The following is a 22,783-nucleotide window of genomic DNA, read 5'->3' on the forward strand; positions in this document are numbered from 1 at the left end:
GCAACGAAGAGTAGTGCCCACTCACCACAGCTAGAGAAAGCCCGCGCACAGCAACAAAGACCCAGTGCAGCCAAAAAACCCCAAAAAACAAAAAAACCTGGTATTATTATGGAAACATAAAACACATAGCAGGGCTTCCCTGGTGGAACAGTGGTTGAGAGTCTGCCTGCCGATGCAGGGGACACAGGTTCGTGCCCCGGTCCAGGAGGATCCCACATGCTGCGGAGCGGCTGGGCCCGTGAGCCATGGCCGCTGGGCCTGCGCGTCCGGAGCCTGTGCTCCACAACGGGAGAGGCCACAGCAGTGAGAGGCCCGCGTACCGCAAAAAAAAAACAAAAACAAAAACACATAGCATAACTCTTTGTACTTAATTATACCTATATTTTAGTTAAGAGAGACTATTTTGACTGTTAGTGTTACAGGATGAAGTGTGATGGTCATAACAGCGAAGTATGTACATAAAAAATACGTTGATTAATTCCCCTCATCAAGATAGGGCTAAGCATACAAAACAGCCCTCAAACTTCTTAAGGAGGTCTTTGAAGAATAGTTTATCTATTGTGTTTGCCTTGTGCCTTGCTTCCTGGCTTAGTCATTTTTACTTTTTGTGAATTCTAGGGACCCAAATTGTGGTGTCTTTTTTTGTGTGTGTCTGCGCTGGGTCTTAGTTGTGGCAGGTGGGATCTTCACTGTAGCATGCGGACTTCTTAGTTGCAGCCTGTGGACTCTTAGTTGCACCATGCATGCGGGATCTAGTTCACCGACCAGGGATCAAACCCGGGTCCCCTGCCTTGGGAGCTCGGAGTCTCACTCACTGGACCACCAGGGAAGTCCCCCAAGTTGTGATGCTTTTAATGTTTGCATCCAGAATGTAAGGTCACTTTTTTTTTTTTAATGGAAACCATGGCTGCTATTTGGAGTTTAGTGAATTCACTTTAAAGTTGAGGAGCCTATCCTCACAGAAGTAGAATGAGGCAGTGGTTAAGTAGTTCTGCTTTTTTGGAAGACCTCAGATGGGATTATATATGATATACACATCTTAACTTGCGGCGAGCAGGGGCTACTCTTTGTTCCGGTGTGTGGGCTTCTCATTGCGGTGGCTTCTCGTTGCGGAGCATGGGCTCTAGGCGCGCGGGTTTCAGGTAGTTGTGGCTCGCGGGCTCTAGAGCACAGACTCTGTAGTTGTGGCTCACAGGCTTAGTTGCTCCGCGGCATGTGGGATCTTCCCGGGCCAGGGATCGAACCCATGTCCCCTGTATTTGGCAGGCAGGCAGATTCTTTTTTTTTTTTGGCTGCGTAGGGTTTTAGTAGCGGCACCCAGGCTTCTCTCTAGTTGCCGCATACAGGCTTAGTTGCCCCGCAGCATGTGGGATCTTAGTTACACGATCAGGGATCGAACCCGTGTCCCCTGCATTGGAAGGCGGATTCTTTACTGCTGGACCACCGGGGAAGTCCCGGCAGGCAGATTCTTAACCACTGCGCCACCAGGGAAGTCCCATCCTTATTTTATAGATGAGGAAACATAAGCACAAGAGATGGGTGACTTGCCCAAGGCAATAAACAATGGAATCACTGGTTTCATTGTCCCTGTATTGAAAAGGTATAATCTGTATATCTTTTCTTGTTCCCTTGAGAATATTAGAATATTAAAAACTTTGATTTGATTTTCAAATGTCATCCTGAAAGTGTCATCTTTTAAAAACAGGTAGCTTTTATTTTATGACATAAACTAGATAGAAAAATGCAGCCCAGTTTGCCAGTGTACTAAAGTGGTCAGTTTAGAACAGTATTGCTCTGAGGATGTATACATTTTTGGTTTTTGTCATGCTTATGTAGGTTTTCAAAAGAGCTTTTCTTTACCAGACAAAATTAAGACTTAAAATACTTAAAGAATTATACATCTCTAAAAGCAAAATGGTAGACTTTTTTTTTTTAGTGTATTTGAAGTTCACCTGCAACAGCAGTTAAAATTTTGTCAGGTGTGAGCTTGTAGGGCAGTCTCCTTTTATTTGTTTGATTCTGATTTTATGGTTAAGAAAATTACTTCTTGGATAATATGAAAGTGAACTAGTAAAAAATGAAGTAAAAATTTAAAAAATTTTTTAATTTGATTTCTCCTGTTCTTCCAGAGGAGGGCGCTTAGTGTTTACAGTAAAATTTTAGAGTTTTGTTTTTCTTTAATTACAGATTGGGAGTCCTCCTCTTGATCCTACGGAGCATTTTCTTCCTGAAGAAGAGAAACTTGCTGAACAAGAGAGATCAAAAAGGTGAGTAGGTCTAGAAATCATCCCTTACAGGTATTTCCATATAGTGTATTTGAGATGATTGCTCTAAAAAAGCACAATGCTTTCTCTTTCAAGGCACTCAAAGGTTATAGAATGTGGATTCTGACATGGATTAAAACCTTCATTTGGGGCTTCCCTGGTGGTGCAGTGGTTGAGAGTCCACCTGCCGATGCAGGGGACACGGGTTCGTGCCCCGGTCCGGGAAGATCCCACATACTGCAGAGCGGCTGGGCCTGTGAGCCATGGCTGCTGAGCCTGTGCGTCCGGAGCCTGTGCTCCGCAACGGGAGAGGCCGCAACAGTGAGAGGCCCGCGTACCGCAAAAAAATTAAAAAAAAAAAAAAAAAAAAAATATATATATATATATTTGAAAGTTCCTTATAAATTGTGAATCGTTACACAAATGTTTTTTCCTTCATAGATTTGAGAAGGTTTATACTCATAACCTATATTACCTGGCTCAAGTCTACCAGCATATGGAAATGTTTGAGAAGGCTGCCCATTATTGCCATAGTACCCTAAAACGCCAGCTTGAGCACAATGCCTACCATCCTATGGAGTGGGCTATTAATGCTGCTACCTTGTCACAATTTTACATCAATAAGGTAAGCTTCTCAAAGTAGTTATCTAACAGAGTTACCAATAGTGTGTATAAAAATAGAACCAAATGTACCTTGAAAATGTCATCTTTTATAAACAGGTAGCTTGTATTTTATGATGTAAACTGGATAGAAAAATGCAGCCCAGTTTGCCAGTGTACTAAAGTTTGTAGCTTTTTGTTGCAGTAATCCTTTTGAATCTTAAAATAATTTTATCATATCCTACGTTGCCTAAGACCAATTCTTTTTTGATACAGACAGGCTATCTCTATTTTAGTGAGATGTTATTTTAAATTGCAGATTTTATCTTGTAGGCTTAACTCTCTTTATGCAGTGGTAATCTGGTAACTATGAGAATTTGTCTGAGGAAGTTGACTGTTAAATGTGGGCTTTGATAAAAGCATGTGATGCATTTCAGTTATTCTTTAGAATTAACTCCTTTATAGTACTTTTTCTATGTTGGGAATATCTCTTCTTAGTTTCTGAGTTCCAGGTCGTTATATTTTTTCTGGAGTATTACACAGGGACAAATTTGAGCTTCTTAGTTGCTTTCAGAATTATTCAGAATCATGTTGGTATATTCTCAATTGACCTTTAAAATTTTTTAGCCCTTAAGAGAATTTTTAATGCTAAAACACTTTAAAGCCACCTTTCCCAGCCAGATTTTCTATTAATTGTCAATAAGGTATCTCAGTGATAGAAATTACTTTTATTTGTATTTCTAATTCACAAGCCTCTCTGAACTTTTAGTAATTCTTTGCTTATCAGAGTTTCTTCTTAGATCCCTGTTTACCTGCTGCTGTATCCTTACTGGGCCTTTATCCTTTCTAAGTTTCTTTGTTAGTGCTGGTTCTGTAAATGCGCCCTATGTTTAAAGTATTGTCCCACAGAATTTCATTCAGAAAAGCTATTAGCAGGAGAGAAAGGGCTGTGGTGACTGCAGCATCGCTTCTAGGACTTTGGTCTAAGATCAAGCGTGTAAGTAACGCTACTGCATATATCAGAGCATTCAGTTAAATCTAAATCTCATGAATCCATTTCATTGTGATCATCATCAAAAAGTGTTACCTGGTGCTTCTGCTTGTGACACCTTTTTATGGTTGTTTTTTTTTAAATAGGTTCCAGAGGCCCTTTGTTTTGTTCAGCAACTTCAAAATTACATATTTGCTGTAATTTTAATTAACATTTAAAACTCCATGGATTCTAACAGTACTAAGATATTTAGATATTAAAGTATAATTAAAAATGTTAAGTTGTTAAGCACTGCTTATGCTGAGCATGCAGTAAATTTCATGAGTACCTCCCCACTCTGTGCTTTTATTTTTTTTTACCAAAATGTTTTATAAGTTTTGTTATAACTAGCTAAGTTATACTGCAAAAAGAGATTTGATCCATGTTTTTTAAAAATGCAATTGTCATTTATATCACTATCATCTTCATCTGGTTCCATGAGGTTTTGCTACTTAGTGAGTCCCTGCCTTGCAGGTGAAGTCCCACATTTACCAGCCACCTGGAGGGCACAGGGCACTCACTGTTTTCTAACAAACAGTGGTTGCTTTCAAATAGCCAATCTGGACAAAGCTGAAGTGATAATGATGAGTAAGGGATTATAGAGCAACAATTAAAACTTCTTTATGTACACTTTCTTTTGGTTTGAGGTTTAACACCAACATTTTGATCTATAGATACTGCTGGGCTACTACTACACATGGTGCCCAGCTGTTCTCAAGATGGCTTCTGAATTTGCCATAATGGGGAGATACATTTAATGCTGAGATTTTAAAGTCATAGTCAACCATTAAAAATCCTCTTAGCAAAAATCAGTGTTACTAATATGAAGTAGACATACTTAATGAGGGTGGCTTCTAACTCAAAGTTGGACTTGGTAATTCTGCTGAGTAGTCCTGTGACTTACGTGACAAATGTAAAGCATTAAAGTAACAAGGAGATGTTCTCAAAGTGTTTGAGAAGTTTACCATGCCCCAGTTTGAATTATGAAGTCTTTAACTGTGTTGGTAAAGCAGTTCTATAGAGTTCATCTGTGGAAATCTGCTGACTTCAAAACTTGGTGGGAAGCCTCATTATATTGTAAATTCCAAAGACTTTTAGAAGACAGGAATCTCTATCAAAATTTATCCTGTTTGCCTTTGAATGGTAGGATGTAAAAGGGATCTCTAAACCTAAGAAAGATTAAATCTTCAAGTCCTCTGACAGAATGTAAATGGTCTAAAAATTGATCATGCGTGGAACTTTGGCTATTTAGCCTGCACCTAAAAGGACTGTGAGGTACTTTGAGTCTAGGATGATAGCCATTCTTGTATGCTGATTAAAAGTTAGCTCTCCTTCAGCAGTCAATCAGCAGTTGTTTTTTAGTCAGTTTGGATGAACAGTTTGGGGGTATTGTTATTTTAATCTTTAAGGTAGTTTTTTTAACCAGATAATACTAAAATATATCTTATATACCTTCTTGTTTAGTTACTATACAGGGTCTCCTTAGTAGTGGTTTCAACCTGATTTTGTTAAGACTTTATTCTTGTTTATTTCCTCAACAGCAATGCTTTATGGAGGCCAGGCACTGTTTATCAGCTGCTAATGTCATTTTTGGTCAAACTGGAAAGATCCGAACCACAGAAGACAGTAAGTTTAGGTGTGCGTGTTTAATTACATAGCTTTTTAAATTTTTTATTTTAAAATCAAGTTAAACTTTAGAAAATTCAAGAACAGAACAAAGAACTACCATATGCCCTTCTAAATTTACCAATTTTTAGTATTTGCCTCATTTGTAGTCACATTTTCTTTCTGAACCATTTGAGAGAAGATTGCATACATTAGGTTCCTTTACCCCGTAATACTTCAGTGTTTTTCCTAAAAATAAGAGTATTTTCTTATATTATCATAGAACAGGAAATGTAACTGTTATACAATTCTTTAATCTATAATTCATATTTAGTAGCTGTCCCCATAATGTCCTTTATAGCAATTTCTCTAGTACCAGAGTATCCAGTTCAAGGTTGTATTTATTTGTCACATCTTTTTAAAATTTTTATTGGAATATAGTTGATATACAATGTTTTGTTAGTTTCTGCGGTAGAGCAAAGTGAGTCAGTTACACATATATCCACTCTTTTAGATTTTTTTCCCATATAGGGCATTACAGAGTATTGAGAAGAGTTCCCTGTGCTATGCAGTAGGTCCTTATTAGTTAATCTGTTTTATATGTAGTAGTGTGTATATGTCAATCCCAATCTCCTAATTCATGCCACCTCCTCCTTACCCCCCAGTAACTGTAAGTTTATTTTCTACATCTGTAACGCTATTTCTGTTTTGTAAGTAAGCTCATTTGTACCATTTTCTTAGATTCCACATCTAAGCAATATCATGATATTTATCTTTGTCTGACTTACTGTGCTCAGTATGACGATCTCTAGGTCCACCCATGTTGCTGCAAGTGGCATTATTTCGTTCTTTTATGTCTGAGTAATACTCCGTTGTATATATGTACCACATCTTCTTGATCCAGTCCTCTGTTGATGGACGTTTAGGTGGCTTCCATGGCCTGGCTATTGTAAGTAGTGCTGCAATGAACACTGAGGTGCATGTACCCTTTTGAATTACGGATTCGAAATGATATCGAAATTTGAAATTGAAATTCGAAATTTCAATATTTGAAATCTCTGGATATATGCCCAGGAGTGGGATTGCAGGATCATATGGTAGTTTCTGTATTTAGTTTAAGGAACCTCCATACTGTTCTCCACAGTAGTTGTCACATCTCTTTATCATCTTTAATCTGGAACAGTTCCTCAGCCTTTCATCACAGATATTTTTGAAAATATATAGGCCAGTTATTTCATAGATTTTTCCAATTGGTGTTTGCTGTTTCTTTACACTAAGATTCACATTATACATTTTTGGTTGGAGTACAATATATGATATGTCCAAATACCTAGTTTATAGTGTTTCATTTGGTTTTATAAATCACAGTTAACATGTATATTTGAGCACATCAAAACCACAATGAGCTATTACCTCACACCTATTAGATTGACTATTATCAAAAAGACAAGAAATAACAAGTGTTGGCGAAGATGTGGAGAAAAGAGGACCCGTGTGCACTGTGGTAGGATTGTAAATTGATGTAGCCACTATGAAAAACTGTTTGGAAGTTCCTCAAGAAATTAAAAACAGAGCTAGCTATGTATGATCCAGCAGTTCTACTTCTGGTACAGTCATCCCTTGGTATCCATGGGAGATTGGTTCCAGGGCCACCATGGATACCAAAAATCTATGGATGCTACAGTCCCTTATATAAAATGTCATAGTATTTGCATATAACCAACGCACACCCTCTTGTGTACATTAAATCTTCTCTAGAGTATACTTATAATACCAAATACAGTGTAAATGCTATGTAAATAATGGGCAGCACATGGCAAATTCAAGTTTTGCTTTTTGGAACTTTCTGGAATTATTATTTTTTTATTTTTATTTTTTGGCCACACTGCACAGCAAGTGGGATCTTTGTTCCCCAACCAGGGATCAAACCCACGCCCCTTGCATTGGAAGTACAGAGTCTTAACCACTGGACTGCCAGGAAGTCCCTTAAAATTTTTATTTTACATTGGAATATAGTTGATTAACAATGTTTTGTTAGTTTCAGGTGTACAGCAAAGTGATTCAGTTATACATATACATGTATCTATTCTTTTTCAAATTCTTTTCCCATTTAGGTTATTACAGAGTATTGAGCAGAGTTCCCTGTCCTTGTAGTTAATCTGTTTTACATATAGCAGTGTGTACGTCACTCCCAATCTATCACCCTCCCCGTCCCCCCGTAACCATAAGTTCGTTCTCTGTGAGTCTGTTTATGTTTTGTAAATAAGTTCATTTGTATCTTTTTTTGTGTGTGTGTGGTACGCGGGCCTCTCACTGTTGTGGCCTCTCCCGTTGCGGAGCACAGGCTCCGGATGCGCAGGCTCAGCGGCCATGGCTCACAGGCCCAGCCGCTCCGCAGCATGTGGGATCTTCCTGGACCGGGGCACGAACCCGTGTCCCCTGCATTGGCAGGCGGACTCTCAACCACTGCGCCACCACAGAAGCCCCATTTGTATAATTTTTTAAGCGATATTATATGATATTTGTCTTTCTCCATCTGACTTCCTTCACTTAGTATGATAATCTCCAGGTCCATCCATGTTGCTGCAAATAGCATTATTTCATTCTTTTTAATGGCTGGGTAACATTCCATTGTATATATGCACCACATCTTCTTTATCCATTCATCTGTCCAATACTAAGACTTTTAAAATGCTTAAAGTAGATAACTAATGAGAATCCACTGTATAGCACAGGGAACTCTACTCAGTGCTCTGTGGTGACCTAAATGGGAAGGAAATCTAAAAAAGAGTGGATATATATGTATACATATGACTGATTCATTTAGCTGTACAGCAAGAGACTAACTCAACATTGTAAAGCAACTATATTCCAATAAAAAATTTTTTTAAAAACTGAAAATGGATTAAAGACCTAAATAAGACTGGATACTATAAAACTCTTAGAGGAAAATACAGGCAGAACACTCTGACATAAATCACTGCAAGATCTTTTTCAATCCAAATCCTAGGGTAATGGAAATAAAAAAACAAGAATAAACAAATGGGACCTAATTAAACTCAAAAGCTTTGCACAGCAAATGAAACCATAAACAAAAAGACAACCCACAGAATGAGAGAAAATGTTTGCAAATGACACCACAGACGAGGGATTAATCTCCAAAATTTACAAACAGCTCATGTGGCTCAACAAGAGAAAAAAACAACCCAATCAAAATGGGCAGAAGACCTAAACAGACATTTCTCTAAAGAAGACATACAGATGGCCAACAGGCACATGAAAAGATGCTCAACATTGCTAAGTATTAGAGAAATGCAAATCAAAACTACAATGAGGTATCACCTCACACCAGTCAGAATGGCCATCATCAAAAAGCCTACAGGGCCTCCCTGGTGGCGCAGTGGTTGAGAGTCCGCCTGCCGATGCAGGGGATACGGGTTCGTGCCCCGGTCTGGGAGGATCCCATATGCCGTGGAGCGGCTGGGCCCGTGAGCCATGGCCGCTGGGCCTGCGCATCCGGAGCCTGTGCTCCACAACGGGAGAGGCCACAACAGTGAGAGGCCCGCATACCGCAAAAAAAAAAAAAAAGCCTACAAATAGGACTTCCCTGGTGGTGCAGTGGTTGAGAGTCCGCCTGCCGATGCAGGGGATACGGGTTCGTGCCCCGGTCCAGGAGGATCCCACATGCCGTGGAGCAGCTGGGCCTGTGAGCCATGGCCGCTGAGCCTGCACGTCCGGAGCCTCTGCTCTGCAGCCGGAGAGGCCACAACAGTGAGAGGCCCGTGTACCGCCAAAAAAAAAAAAAAATGTCTACAAATAACAAATTCTGGAGAGGGTGTGGAGAAAAGGGAAACCTCCTACACTGTAGGTGGGAATGTAAACTGGTGCAGCCACTGTGGAGCACAGTATGGAAGTTTAAGAAACTAAAAATAGAGCTACCATGTGACCCAGCAATCCCACTCCTGGGCATATCTGTGGAGAAAATCATGGTTCGAAAGGATACATGCACCCCAGTGTTCACTGCAGCGCTGTTTACAGTAGCGAAGACATGGAAGCACCTTAAATGTTCATCAACAGATGAATGGATAAAGGAGATGTGGTACATATATACAATGGAATATTACCCAACCATTAAAAAGAATGAAATAATGCCATTTGCAGCAACATGGATTGACCTGGAGATTATCATACTAAGTGAAGTCAGTCAGATGGAGAAAGACAAATATCATATATATCACTTATATGCAGAATCTAAAAAAGATGATACAAATGAACTTTTTTACAAAACAGAAACAGACTCACAGAGATCAAACTTATGGTTACCGGGGAGAAGGTGCTGGGGAGGGATAGATTGGGAGTTTGGGATTGACATGTACACACTGCTATATTTAAAATAGATTACCTACAGGGACTTCCCCAGTGGTCCAGTGGTTAAGAAGCCTCCTTCTAGGGCTTCCCTGGTGGCGCAGTGGTTGAGAGTCCAGCTGCCGATGGAGGGGACACGGGTTCGTGCCCCGGTCCGGGAAGATCCCACATGCCGCAGAGCGGCTAGGCCCGTGAGCCATGGCCGCTAAGCCTGCGCGTCCGGAGCCTGTGCTCCACAACAGGAGAGGCCACAACAGTGAAAGGCCCGTACACCGCAAAAAAAAAAAAAAAGCCGCCTTCTAATGCAGGGGCTGCAGGTTTGATCCCTTGTTGGGGAACTAAGATCCAACATGCCACAGGGCAACTAAGCCTGTTTGCTCTAGAGCCCTCCCGCCACAACTAGAAAGCAGCCCTGCACACCGCAACAAGAGATCCTGCAGGCCACAACGAAGATCCGTTGTGTCACAACTAAGACCCAATGCAGCCAAATAGATATTTTTTTAAAAATTTAAAAGGACCTACTCTATAGCACAGGGAACTCTGCTCAATAGTCTGTAATAACCTGATAGTTATAGTAAGGGACGCAGCCTAGCCCAAACCTGTCTTTTCCAGCTCGTTTGTCACAAAAGCAGTTATTTAAAAATCTGACACCGCCCCCCGCCCATCTTACCACTTCGGTTTGATTCTCTGCTGGAATATTTCAGTTCATTTGGTAGGGGACCAAAGTTCTGTCCCCCACCAAAACTAAGTTCTCAGTTTTGGGTTTTTTGGTTTTGTTTTGTTTTTTTACAGTGTTGAGAAGGGACTCCTGTCATGTTGGTTTCTAGTGTGTGAGATGCTGTCTGCTGTGTTTTGTATTTTTTTATTTTTTGACTAACTGTATGGAAAGTTGTCAGTAAAGCCTTTGTCATAGGATGGATTTAAAAAAAATCTGTAATAACCTAAATGGGAAAAGAATTTGAAAAAGGATACAAATATATCCTATATATAACTGAATCACTCTGCTGTGCACCTGAAACTAACACAACCTTGTTAATTAACTATACTCCAATATAAAATAAACATTCAAAAAAATAAATAAAATCAGTAATATGCCCACCAGGACCTCTGAGCACATTTTAGTAAGGTATACAATCCAGTAACTTTTGCTTCCAAACCTTAAGGAAGTCAATTACCCAGATCCATAAGCTATTTCTGAAAAGGAAAGATCAAGGACTTCATATGTAAGTGCAGGTTCCAAAATACAGTCAATCCTCATTATTTGTAGATTCCATATTTTTGAATTTGCCTACTTGCCACAATTTACTCGTAACCCCCAAAATCAGTACTTGAGGCACTCGTGTGGTGATTTGCAGACAGCAAAAGATTTGAGGCACCTGAGGTGCACATTACCAGCTGAGGTTGAACAAGGCAATGATCCACCTTCTTGTTTCAGCTTTCATACTATAAACAAGTATCCTTTTTGTGGTCTAAATTACTCAGTGCCACATTTTTCACATTTTTTTTTTTTTGCATTTTGTTGGTGATTTCATTGTTTAAAATGGCCCCCAAGTGTAGTGCTGAAGTGGTATCTAGTGTTCCTAAGCACATGAAGACTGGGATGTGCCCTCGGGAGAAAATACAGTGCTAGATAAGCTTCATTTAGGCACAAGCTACAGTGCTATTGGCCATGAGTTCAATGTTAATGTCAATGTTAATGAGTCAATTATATATTAAATAAGGTGTCTTTAAACAGAAACACATTAAAATAAGGTTATATATTGATCAGTTGATGAAAATATTGTGACCAGAAGCTCATCAGAACGTAACCCTGCATTTGCCCTAGGAGTGATGTTTTAGCATTCCCTAATTCACTGTTCACAGCAACTTTATAGAACATAACTACCAGGAACAATGAGAATCAGCTATACATTGTTTCCTTATAAGAGAATCCAGGTAGAAAGTTTTACTGTTGGGATTAAAAACCACTTTTTCTACGGAACTGAATGTTCACCTGAAGGAGACGATCCAGCTGACTGGTGACTTACATCAGTGTTGTGCTTCCATGTTGCTTGGGAGGTGAGCGACTTGATTCTTTCCCTGTAGAGCTGGGCAGTGCCTGCTGTACTTGGCATTTGTGTCACACGCATGTTGATGGAAAAAGGAAGATTATAAAGGCAGAGCAAAGTACACTGATTAATGGCAATACTGCATTAAATCTAACATGACGACTGAAAACGTTACTTCATGTTACGAACGATTTTTTTTTGAATACTAGTGAAAACCAAAATAATTTAAACCATGAAAAATTTAAAAATTGTTCTTTGCAAAAATAAATTCCTTCCACAGATGTAACAGTATTTTGGTAAAACTGGACATGGGACTCATTACAAAATGAAATATTTGACCCTTCATTAAATCGCCCCCATCATTCCAAACATTGTTTTGGGGGATGCTTTCCACTCAGGACTGCTTTTAATTTATGAAAAACCCATTTCAATTTGGATTCTACTAAACTGGAATTTGACAAATTAATTAGGAGCTATGCTAACCTTCACCTTGTTCAACACTATTTCTTCATTTACAGAGACCATAGCATAGGCAAGGGGAAAAAGCAAATGCTTAAACAATTAGAGGAAACTGCTTTCAAAACCTACCTCTTAAGAATCCGTGTATAGATTCAGGGTTGCCGGGGGGGTGGAGTTGGGGAGGGTTGGATTGGGAGTTTGGGACTAGCAGATGCAATCTATTATATATATATATAGAGAGAGAGAGAGAGAGAGAGAGAATGGATAAACAGCAAGGTCCTATTGTAACTGTATTCAACATCCTGTAATAAACCATAATGGAAAAGAAAAAAAAAAGAATCCAAGTAGACATGAATTACAGAATTCTTATCTTAAAGTATTCTAAAAACCTGTATGAGCAATCCTTTTATTAATCTAATTCGATTAATAATGGTATTAATCACCCACATGTACTTGTCCTAAGGTCAAAGAAATTGTTTTGGGGTGCCACTAACTGTCCATATAAGATGGTGAACTTAATTGGTAAATGTGTGTTCTGACAACTCCACTGACTGGCTGTTCCCCCATATCTTCCTCCCTCTCCTCCGGCCTCCCTGTTTCCTGAGAACACAACACTATTGAAATTAGGTCAGTTAATAACCCTATAGTGATCTCTAAGTGAAAGGAAGAGTTGCAAATCTCTCACTTTAAATCAAAAGCTAGGAATGATTAAGCTTAGTGAAGAAGGCATGTCAAAATAGGCCAAAAGATACTCCCTCTTGCGCAAGTTAGCCAAGTTATGAATGCAAAGGAAAAGTTCTTGAAGGAAATTGAAAGTGCTACTCCAGTCAACACATGAATGATAAGAAAGCAAAGCAGCCTTATTGCTGATATGGAGAAAGTTTTAGTGGTCTGGATAGAAGATTAAACAAGTCACAACATTCCCTTAAACCAAAACCTAATCCAGAGAAAGGCCCTACCTTTCTTCATTTCTGTGGAGGCTGAGAGAGGTGAGAAAGCTGCAGAAGTTTGAAGTTAGCAGAGGTTGGTTCATGAGATTTAAGGAAAGAAGCTGTCTCCATAACGTAAGAGTGCAAGGTGAAGCAGCAAATTATCCAGAAGATCTAGCTAAGATCATTAATGAAGGTGGCTACACTAAAGTGATTTTCAATGTGGATGAAACAGCCTTCTACTGGAAGAAGATGCCATCTAGGACTTTCATAGCTAGAGAGAAGTAAATGCCTGGCTTCAAAGCTTCAAAGGACAGGCTGACTCTTTTGTTAGGGGCTAGTGCAGCTGGTGACTTTAACTTGAAGCTAATGCTCATTTACCATATTCTGAAACTCCGAGGGCCTGTAAGCATTGTGCTAATTATGCTTTATGCTAGTTCTGCTACCTGTGCTTTGTAAATGGAACAGCAAAACCTGGATGACAACACATCTGTTTACAACATGGTTTACTGATTATTTTAAGCCCACCTACTGTTCAAAAAAAAAAATTCCTTTCAAAAGATTACTGCTCTTTGACAATGTACCTGGGTCATCCAGGAGCTCTGATGGAGATACACAATGCGATTAACGTTGTTTTCATGTTTGCTAATACAACATCCATTCTGCAGCCCATGGATCAAGGAGTAATGTCGACTTTCAAGTCTTACTGTTTGAAGAAAAAAATCATAAAGCTATCACTGCCATAGATGTGATTCCTCTGATGGATCTGGGCAAAGTAAATTGAAAATCTTCTGGAAAGGATTCACCGTTCTAGATGCCATTAAGAACATTCATGATTCATGGGAAGAGGTCAAAATACCAACATTAACAGGAGTTTGGAAGAAGCTGACTCCAGCCCTCAGGGATGATTTTGAGGGGTTTAAGACTTCACTGGAGGAAGTAGCTGCAGATGCGTAGAAATAGTGTGAGAACTAAAAGTCGAGCCTGAAGATGTGACTGAAATGCTGCAATCTCATAAAATTGACAGATGAGGAGTTGCTTCTTATGGATGAGCAAAGAGAATGGTTTCTTGAGATGGAATCTACTCCTGGTGAAGATGCTGTGAAGATTCTTGAAATGACAGCAAAGGAGTTAGAATAGTACATAAACTTACTTGATGAAATAATGGCAGGGTTTGAGAGGATGGACTCCAATTTTGAAAGAAGTTCTGTGTTGGGTGAAATGCTGTCAAACAGCATTGCACGCTACAGAGAAATTGTTCGTGAAAGGAGGAAGGAGAGTCCATCAGCACAGCACACGTCACTGCTGTCTTGTTTTAAGAGATTGCCACGGCCCCCCCACCCTTCAGCAACCACCACCCTGATCGGTCAGCAGCTACCAGCACTGAGACAGGACTGTCCACCAGCAAAAAAGTTTATGACTCTCTGAAGCCTCAGATGATGGTTAGCATTTTTTAGCAATAAAGTATTTTTTAATTAAGATGTGTACATTTTTAAGACATGATGCTATTGCACACTTAATAGACTACAGTATAGTGCAAACATAACTTTTATATGCTATGGAAAACAAAAACTTCGTGTGACTCGCTTTATCACAGTGGTCTGGAATCAATCCTGCAATATCTCTGAGGTATGCCTGTATTCAAAATTTAATATACATGGTGACCTTAGTTTTTACCTATAGGTAATACATAAGAAAAAACTAGAAAGAAATATGCAAATAATAGTGAGTACCTCTGGGTGGTAGGAATTTTTTTTTCCCCCACTGCTTCAGTGAGGACTTGTTACTTTTATAATGGGGGGGGTAAGTGATACAAAAAAGAATGCAGTACACATGAAAATTACAATTGTGACCATTAACTTATACAAATCATGTATCATTTTAGCTACTGAAGCTGAAAGAGATGTGCCAGAGCTTTATCACCAAAGAAAAGGGGAAATAGCAAGATGCTGGATCAAATACTGTTTGACTCTCATGCAGAATGCCCAACTTTCCATGCAGGTAATACAGTCAAAAGTGGTCTTTTCTTTCTTAAATAGCAGGATGTTAAGTAAAAGCTTTAAATGGAGAGTATGCTCATTGGGCTCACTGCATGTGTATTATTCAAGGCATGCAGAATGCTCTCATATATATTTGTTTCTTGTTCTCCCCATCTCAACCTTTTCAAATCTTACTCATCAATCGAGGCCATCTCAAATAACATCTCTTCCTTCAAGACTTCCCTTTGGATAGAGCATAAGCTCCATGAGAGGGAGTCTTCATCGTATTCGTATCGTATACTAATCTCCAGACACAACAGGTTCTCAAAAATTATTTTTTTAAATTTATTTTTGGCTGCATTGGGTCTTCGTTGCTGCACACGGGCTTTCTCTAGTTGTGGGGAGTGTGGGCTTCTCATTGCGGTGGCTTCTCTTGTTGTGGAGCACGGGCTCTAGGTGTGCAGGCTTCAGTAGTTGTGGCTCATGGACTCTAGAGCGCAGGCTCAGTAGTTGTGGCACACAAGCTTAGTTGCTCCGCAGCATGTGGGATCTTCCTGGACCAGGGCTTGAACCCGTGTCTCCTGCATTGGCAGGCGGATTCTTAACTACTGCACCACCAGGGAAGCCCCTCTCAAAAATTATTGAATGTGGGCTTCCCTGGTGGCACAGTGGTTGAGAGTCCGCCTGTCGATGCAGGGGACACAGGTTCGTGCCCTGGTCCGGGAGGATCCTACATGCCGCGGAGTGGCTGGGCCCGTGAGCCATAGCTGCTGGGCCTGCACGTCCGGAGCCTGTGCTCCGCAATGGGAGAGGCCACAACAGTGAGAGGCCCGCGTACTGCAAAAAAAAAAAAAAAAAAAAATATATATATATATATATATATATGTATATATAAATAAATAAAATTATTGAATGTATAATTCTTCATCCCCTACAGATATCTTCTCCCTCCTTTAAATTCCATAGAACCCTACCTAAGTCACTCAACTTTGTATTATCCCTGTTATCCCTATTCATATTCTTATCTTATTCCTTTATGTCTTTTTAGACTATAAGCAACTTGATGGCAGGAAGTCTTACTAATCTTTACATACTTTATAGAGTAAATATATATTTGATAAAAATATAAGTATAAATGTATCTGGAAACAGCCCTGCTAGTTTGTAGCTGTGTATTCATGGCAGTTAACTTCTCTTTGCCTCAGTTTCCTCACAAGTAAGATGGGGGTAATAATAGTACTTAATAGTGTTGCTGTGAGAGTTAAATATATATAAAGGGCTCAGAAAAGTGCCTGAGACATAACCAAGTCCTCAGTAAGTTAACTGTCATCATTGGTATTGTTATTACTGGTCCATACCTAATGGATTCTAGTTCCTAACCTCTACAGAGGAAAATAAATCATTTGGATGCACCATACTAAGTGTAGATACATTGGAGACCTTCCTGAAGGAGTTATGCTGCTTTTCTATTTACACGCATTAAAGTATAATCAGTTTTAGTAAATATAGAACCTTGTGAAACTACTAAACAAAATAAAACCAAACAAGCCACAAACTCCCGGAAACATGTGTCTTTCAAAGATGAGAGCACTTTAGAGGTAGAGGGTAAAGATGAGGCATGTTTGGAAAAGAAAGGAAGTGGGGAGAAAAACTAGGGAGCTTTATGTCTAGAGAAGTTGCCAGGAAAATCTGTCAGCTTTCTTCTGCTCAGAAAGCAGCCTAGAAAGCATGTAAACAAACAAGCAGCCAGGAAGCACATTAAGTAAGCAAGATTTAGAGACTTATGGCCTGCATTTGAAGTAATTGTGTCAAGCAAAACACCCTGTGTGATTTAACTCTCACCCTTCCTTTAGTTGATGTTTTCCAGACTGGGCACTAGAGTTTATCACCTGGTTACTTTAAACTCAAATAGTTGCCATGCTACTAAATTACTCAGATTTTCCTTAATCTGGCTTTGTTACTTTAACTTTATCCTTTGATCATCTGTTTACCTGAAAAGCCTTCTTTAATTCAAGTTTAATAACATATACAAATTTAAGTATTTCTGCCAGTTCTATGGTAGTCATTGTACTATGATGAACAAAAATAGACTTGGTTTTTTTTTTTACTTCATATGAAAGTGCAGTTTTAGTAAGTTTCACAAAGGAGAGACACATGAGAGAAGTCATAGTAGCAGGAAGTAACATCTGAAGGAAGCTCTGGGAATGAGAAGGCATAGCATTCCAAGGAGCTGAAGCTGCACGTTTAAAAATTCTATGGCATAGGGAGCATGGTGTTAGAAGGGATGGAACAAAGGCCTGTGAGGCTGGAGCGGAGTGAGAGCACATGTGATATACGATAGAGTTAGAAAGGGATAGAACAGGGACCTCCCTGCTGGCACAGTGGTTGAGAATCCACCTGCCAATGCAGGGAACATGGGTGCGAGCCCTGGTCCGGGAAGATCCCACATGCTGCAGAGCAACTAATCCTGTGCGCCACAAGTACTGAGCCTGTGCTCGGCAACAAGTCACCGCAATGAGAAGCCCGCGCACCGCAACGAAGACCCAACGCAGCCAAAAATAAATTAATTAATTTTAAAAAAGAAAGAAAGAATGGGATAGAACAAGCAGGGCCTTCAATGAATGGAAGCCTTGGAGAGTTTTTGGACTGATTACTTATGTAGCAGAATGGAGAAAGAATTGAGGGAAAGCAAGAGTGGATGGGGGAAATTGGAAGACCATTGGAACAGTGGAGGTGAGATGTGAAGGGAGCTTGGTCTAGGATGGTGGCAAAAGAGATGGTGGAAAAGAATGCATTCAGGAGGTATTTAGGGGGCAAAATGTAAAGGACTTGGTGATGGATTGGAAGTGTGGGGTAAAGGGGAGAGGAGAGGAACATCTCAAGAATGATCCTCAACTGCTGGCTGTCCACATCGATGGAGTGTCCTTCACTAAACTACTACTAGAATAAGAACGTGTTTGCTGAAGGGTAAGAGTTCCATTGTGGACATGTTGAGGATGAGGTGTCTGAGTCTTCTGAGAGAAGGAGATGTTGCCTGGGGAGCTGTAGTTATGGGTCTGGAGCTTGAGAAGAGGTCCAGGTCGTACCTGTAGATTTGTGAGTCCTCCTCCCATGGATGGCAGTTGCAACCGTGGGTATGGATGGAGTCACCTGTGTAGAGCAGTGCTGTCCAATAGAAATAAAATTACATATGTGGCTGGTATTCTAAGTTTTCTAGTGGCTACATTAGAAAAGGAAAAAAGCAGGTGAAATTTATATTTCTTAGCCTAGAATATAAAAAGAAATAATCATTTGTTTGTCATCAATACTAAAGAGTTGAGCTATTTTAAATTTTGTACTAAGTCTTGGAAATTGGGTATGTATTATTTTACACTGATCACATCTCAGTTTGGACATTTCATATGCTCAGTAGCCATCCACACGCAGCAAATGGCTACTGTTTTGAACAATGCAGATCTAGAGAGACAACTTCAAATGAAAAGAAGAGAAGGCCTTGGGGCTGTCCACTGAGGGATCTGATGTTTAATTTTCTTGTCTAGGAAGAAGAGAATGAGCTTAGCCTTTTTTTTTTTTTTAACCATCTTAGTTTTTTTTTCTTTGGCCCCAGGAGGTGAGGGAGATAACTTTAACTATGAGTAGATTTAACTCTGTATCTTTAAGAGGCCTAGAGCATTTCTCTGTAATATATTTCAGTACATAACTTAGCATAAACATCATGTTGTTAATCTTAATTGCATTTCTATACAATATTTTTAGGATGTAAATTTCAATCTTACTCTAATGTTAAAATACTACTAATAATGTATTAGATGTATATAATGTTTCACAGCTCTTACAGTTTTCATATGCGTTTATCTTACCTTAAAGAGTAACTATAAATGAGTTAGTTCCCCAAAGAGGAAAGTGATAAGCAGTTTTACTTTTTCCTAGTTTCTTTCATTTTTAATATAAGTGGAATATAATTAGAAAGAAGTTTTAAAAGATGTGATTATATCACCTCCCTAAACCAGGCTGGGAAGAGGGTTTTCTTATCTTTACTCTTAAGTTTGCTGTAGTATTGACAGCAGGAGACCAGTGTCTGTCCTCAACCATAATTAATTTTGTTCTTTCAGGACAACATAGGGGAGCTTGATCTTGATAAACAATCTGAACTTAGAGCTTTAAGGAAGAAAGAACTAGATGAGGAAGAAAGTGTTAGGAAAAAAGCTGTGCAGTTTGGAACCGGCGAACTGTGTGATGCCATCTCTGCAGTGGAAGAGAAAGTGAGCTATTTGAGACCTTCAGATTTTGAAGAAGCCAGAGAGCTTTTCTTAATGGGTCAGCACTATGTTTTTGAGGCAAAAGAGTTCTTTCAGATTGATGGTTATGTCACTGACCATATTGAAGTTGTCCAGGACCACAGTGCTCTGTTTAAGGTGCTGGCATTCTTTGAAACTGACATGGAGAGACGGTGCAAGATGCATAAACGCAGAATAGCTATGCTAGAGCCCCTAATTGTGGACCTGAATCCACAGTATTATTTGTTGGTCAACAGACAGATTCAGTTTGAAGTTGCACATGCTTATTATGATATGATGGATTTGAAGATTGCCATAGCTGACAAGCTGAGGGATCCTGATTCACACATCGTGAAAAAAATAAATAGTCTTAATAAGTCAGCACTGAAGTACTACCAGCTCTTCTTAGACTCCCTGAGAGACCCAAATAAAGTATTTCCTGAGCATATAGGGGAAGATGTTCTTCGCCCTGCCATGTTAGCTAAGTTTCGAGTTGCCCGTCTCTATGGCAAAATCATCACTGCAGATCCCAAGAAAGAGCTAGAAAATTTGGCAACATCACTGGAACATTACAAATTTATTGTTGATTACTGTGAGAAGCACCCTGAAGCTGCCCAGGAAATAGAAGTTGAACTAGAACTTAGCAAAGAGATGGTCAGTCTTCTTCCAACAAAAATGGAGAGGTTCAGAACCAAGATGTCCCTGACTTAATAATCCTTGTTTTTAATGACAGAAAATGTGCAGTAATGAAGATATTTTTTCCCCTTATTCAAACAGGCCCAATTCCATTATTATGTCTACCTTCATAGCCAGATGAGTGCTGTTTGAATTTGAGATAGACCAATTGAGTCTTTGCTAGGACCTTAACCAACATAATTAATAATTTATACCTAATTATGTAAATAAATTGCCTTGTTAAAGTGACATGTGATTGGTATTTAGATTGCTCGTTTCCTATTTAAATATAAACCTTTTCTGCCTCATTTTCTAAAAGTAGGTTCCTTGTTGGCTAATACTTGATGGATTCATTAAAAGGAAAAATGCTGGGTAATATACCTGGTGGGCAAGCTGTTACTGTATTAAAGTTGAAAAAATAACCTCTTGTAGTTATTCTTCCCAAAATATTTGCTTTCCTAAATTCCCAAAGAAATGTTTCCCTTCTGAAATATTTAAAAAGTTACATTGTAAAGTATTGTAGTTTGTTTCATTATAGAGGAAGAAGACCATGTTGGAAATATAATAAATTGACTTGCTTCACTAATAAAAGCTTCCGTTTATTCTTTTGTCTTCTTGTAAGAGTTGGTTTATTTTTTAAGCTCAAAATGGATTAAAGACCTAAATGTAAGGCCAGAAACCATCAAACTCTTAGAGGAAAACATAGGCAGAACACTCTGACATAAATCACAGCAAGATCCTTTTTGACCCACCTCCTAGAGAAATGGAAATAAAAACAAACAAATGGGACCTAATGAAACTTCAAAGCTTTTGCACAGCAAAGGAAACCATAAACAAGACCAAAAGACAACCCTCAGAATGGGAGAAAATATTTGCAAATGAAGCAACTGACAAAGGATTAATCTCCAAAATTTATAAGCAGCTCATGCAGCTCAATAACAAACAACCCAATCCAAAAATGGGCAGAAGACCTAAATAGACATTTCTCCAAAGAAGATACACAGATTGCCAACAAACACATGAAAGAATGCTCAACATCATTCATCATTAGAGAAATGCAAATGAAAACTACAATGAGATATCATCTCACACCAGTCAGAATGGCCATCATCAAAAAATCTAGAAACAATAAATGCTGGAGAGGGTGTGGAGGAAAGGGAACACTCTTGCACTGCTGGTGGGAATGTGAATTGGTACAGCCACTATGGAGAACAGTATGGAGGTTCCTTAAAAAACTACAAATAGAACTACCATATGACCCAGCAATCCCACTACTGGGCATATACCTTGAGAAAACCGTAATTCAAAAAGAGTCATGTACCAAAATGTTCACTGCAGCTCTATTTACAATAGCCAGGACATGGAAACAACCTAAGTGTCCATCAACAGATGAATGGATAAAGATGATGTGACACATATATACAATGGAATATTACTCAGCCATAAAAAGAAACGAAATTGAGCTATTTGTAATGAGGTGGATGGACCTAGAGTCTGTCATACAGAGTGAAGTAAGTCAGAAAGAGAAAGACAAATACTGTATGCTAACACATATATATGGAATTAAAGAAGAAAAAAATGTCATGAAGAACCTAGGGGTAAGACAGGAATAAAGACACAGACCTACTAGAGAACGGACTTGAAGATATGGGGAGGGGGAAGGGTAAGCTGAGACAAAGCGAAAGAGAGGCATGGACATATATACACTACCAAATGTAAGGTAGCTAGTGGGAAGCAGACGCATAGCACAGGGAGATCAGCTCGGTGTTTTGTGACCGCCTGGAGGGGTGGGATAGGGAGGATGGGAGGGAGACGCAAGAGGGAGGGGATATGGGAACACGTATAACTGATTCATTTTGTTATAAAGCAGAAACCAACATACCATTGTTAAGCAATTACACTCCAATAAAGATGTAAAAAATAAAAAAATAAAATAAAAAATAAAGTATAAAAAAAAAAAACTACAAATAGAACTACCATATGACCCAGCAATGCCACTACTGGGCATATACCTTGAGAAAACCATAATTCAAAAAGAGTCATGCACCAAAATGTTCACTGCAGCTCTATTTACAATAGCCAGGACATGGAAACAACCTAAGTGTCCATCAACAGATGAATGGATAAAGATGATGTAACACATATATACAACGGAATATTACTCAGCCATAAAAAGAAACGAAATTGAGCTATTTGTAATGAGGTGGATGGACCTAAAGTCTGTCATACAGAGTGAAGTAAGAGAAAGACAAATACCGTATGCTAACAGATACATATGGAATTTAAGGGGAAGAATAATGTCATGAAGAACCTAGGGGTAAGACAGGAATAAAGACACAGACCTACTAGAGAATGGACTTGAGGATATGGGGAGGGGGAAGGGTAAGCCATGACAAAGTGAGAGAGTGGCATGGACATATATACACTACAAACGTAAAATAAATAGCTAGTGGGAAGCAGCCGCATAGCACAGAGAGATCAGCTCAGTGCTTTGTGACCACCTAGAGGGGTGGGATAGGGAGGGTGGGAGGGAGGGAGACGCAAGAGGGAAGA

General features: G+C 39.3%; 1 protein-coding gene across 2 annotated transcripts in view; it reads left to right on the top strand.

Annotated features, from left to right (window-relative positions):
* KIFBP (kinesin family binding protein) overlaps window positions 1–21,713 on the top strand; it is a 40,555-nt gene extending 18,842 nt beyond the window's left edge. The window contains exons 3-7 of one of the 2 annotated variants that reach the window (XM_082637074.1): window positions 2,188–2,267; window positions 2,706–2,889; window positions 5,436–5,532; window positions 15,186–15,301; window positions 19,391–21,713. In XM_082637074.1, the coding sequence (XP_082493200.1) occupies window positions 2,188–2,267; window positions 2,706–2,889; window positions 5,436–5,532; window positions 15,186–15,301; window positions 19,391–20,266 (1,353 nt within the window). In that variant the 3' untranslated portion in view covers window positions 20,267–21,713. The remainder of the gene's footprint in view (window positions 1–2,187; window positions 2,268–2,705; window positions 2,890–5,435; window positions 5,533–15,185; window positions 15,302–19,390) is intronic. The other variant, XM_082637075.1, reaches the window with a different exon arrangement.
* The last annotated feature ends 1,070 nt before the right edge of the window (window positions 21,714–22,783 follow it).

This window comes from Mesoplodon mirus (assembly GCF_964341445.2).
Source record: "Mesoplodon mirus genome assembly, chromosome: 2".
Taxonomy (NCBI): Eukaryota; Metazoa; Chordata; class Mammalia; order Artiodactyla; family Ziphiidae; genus Mesoplodon; species Mesoplodon mirus.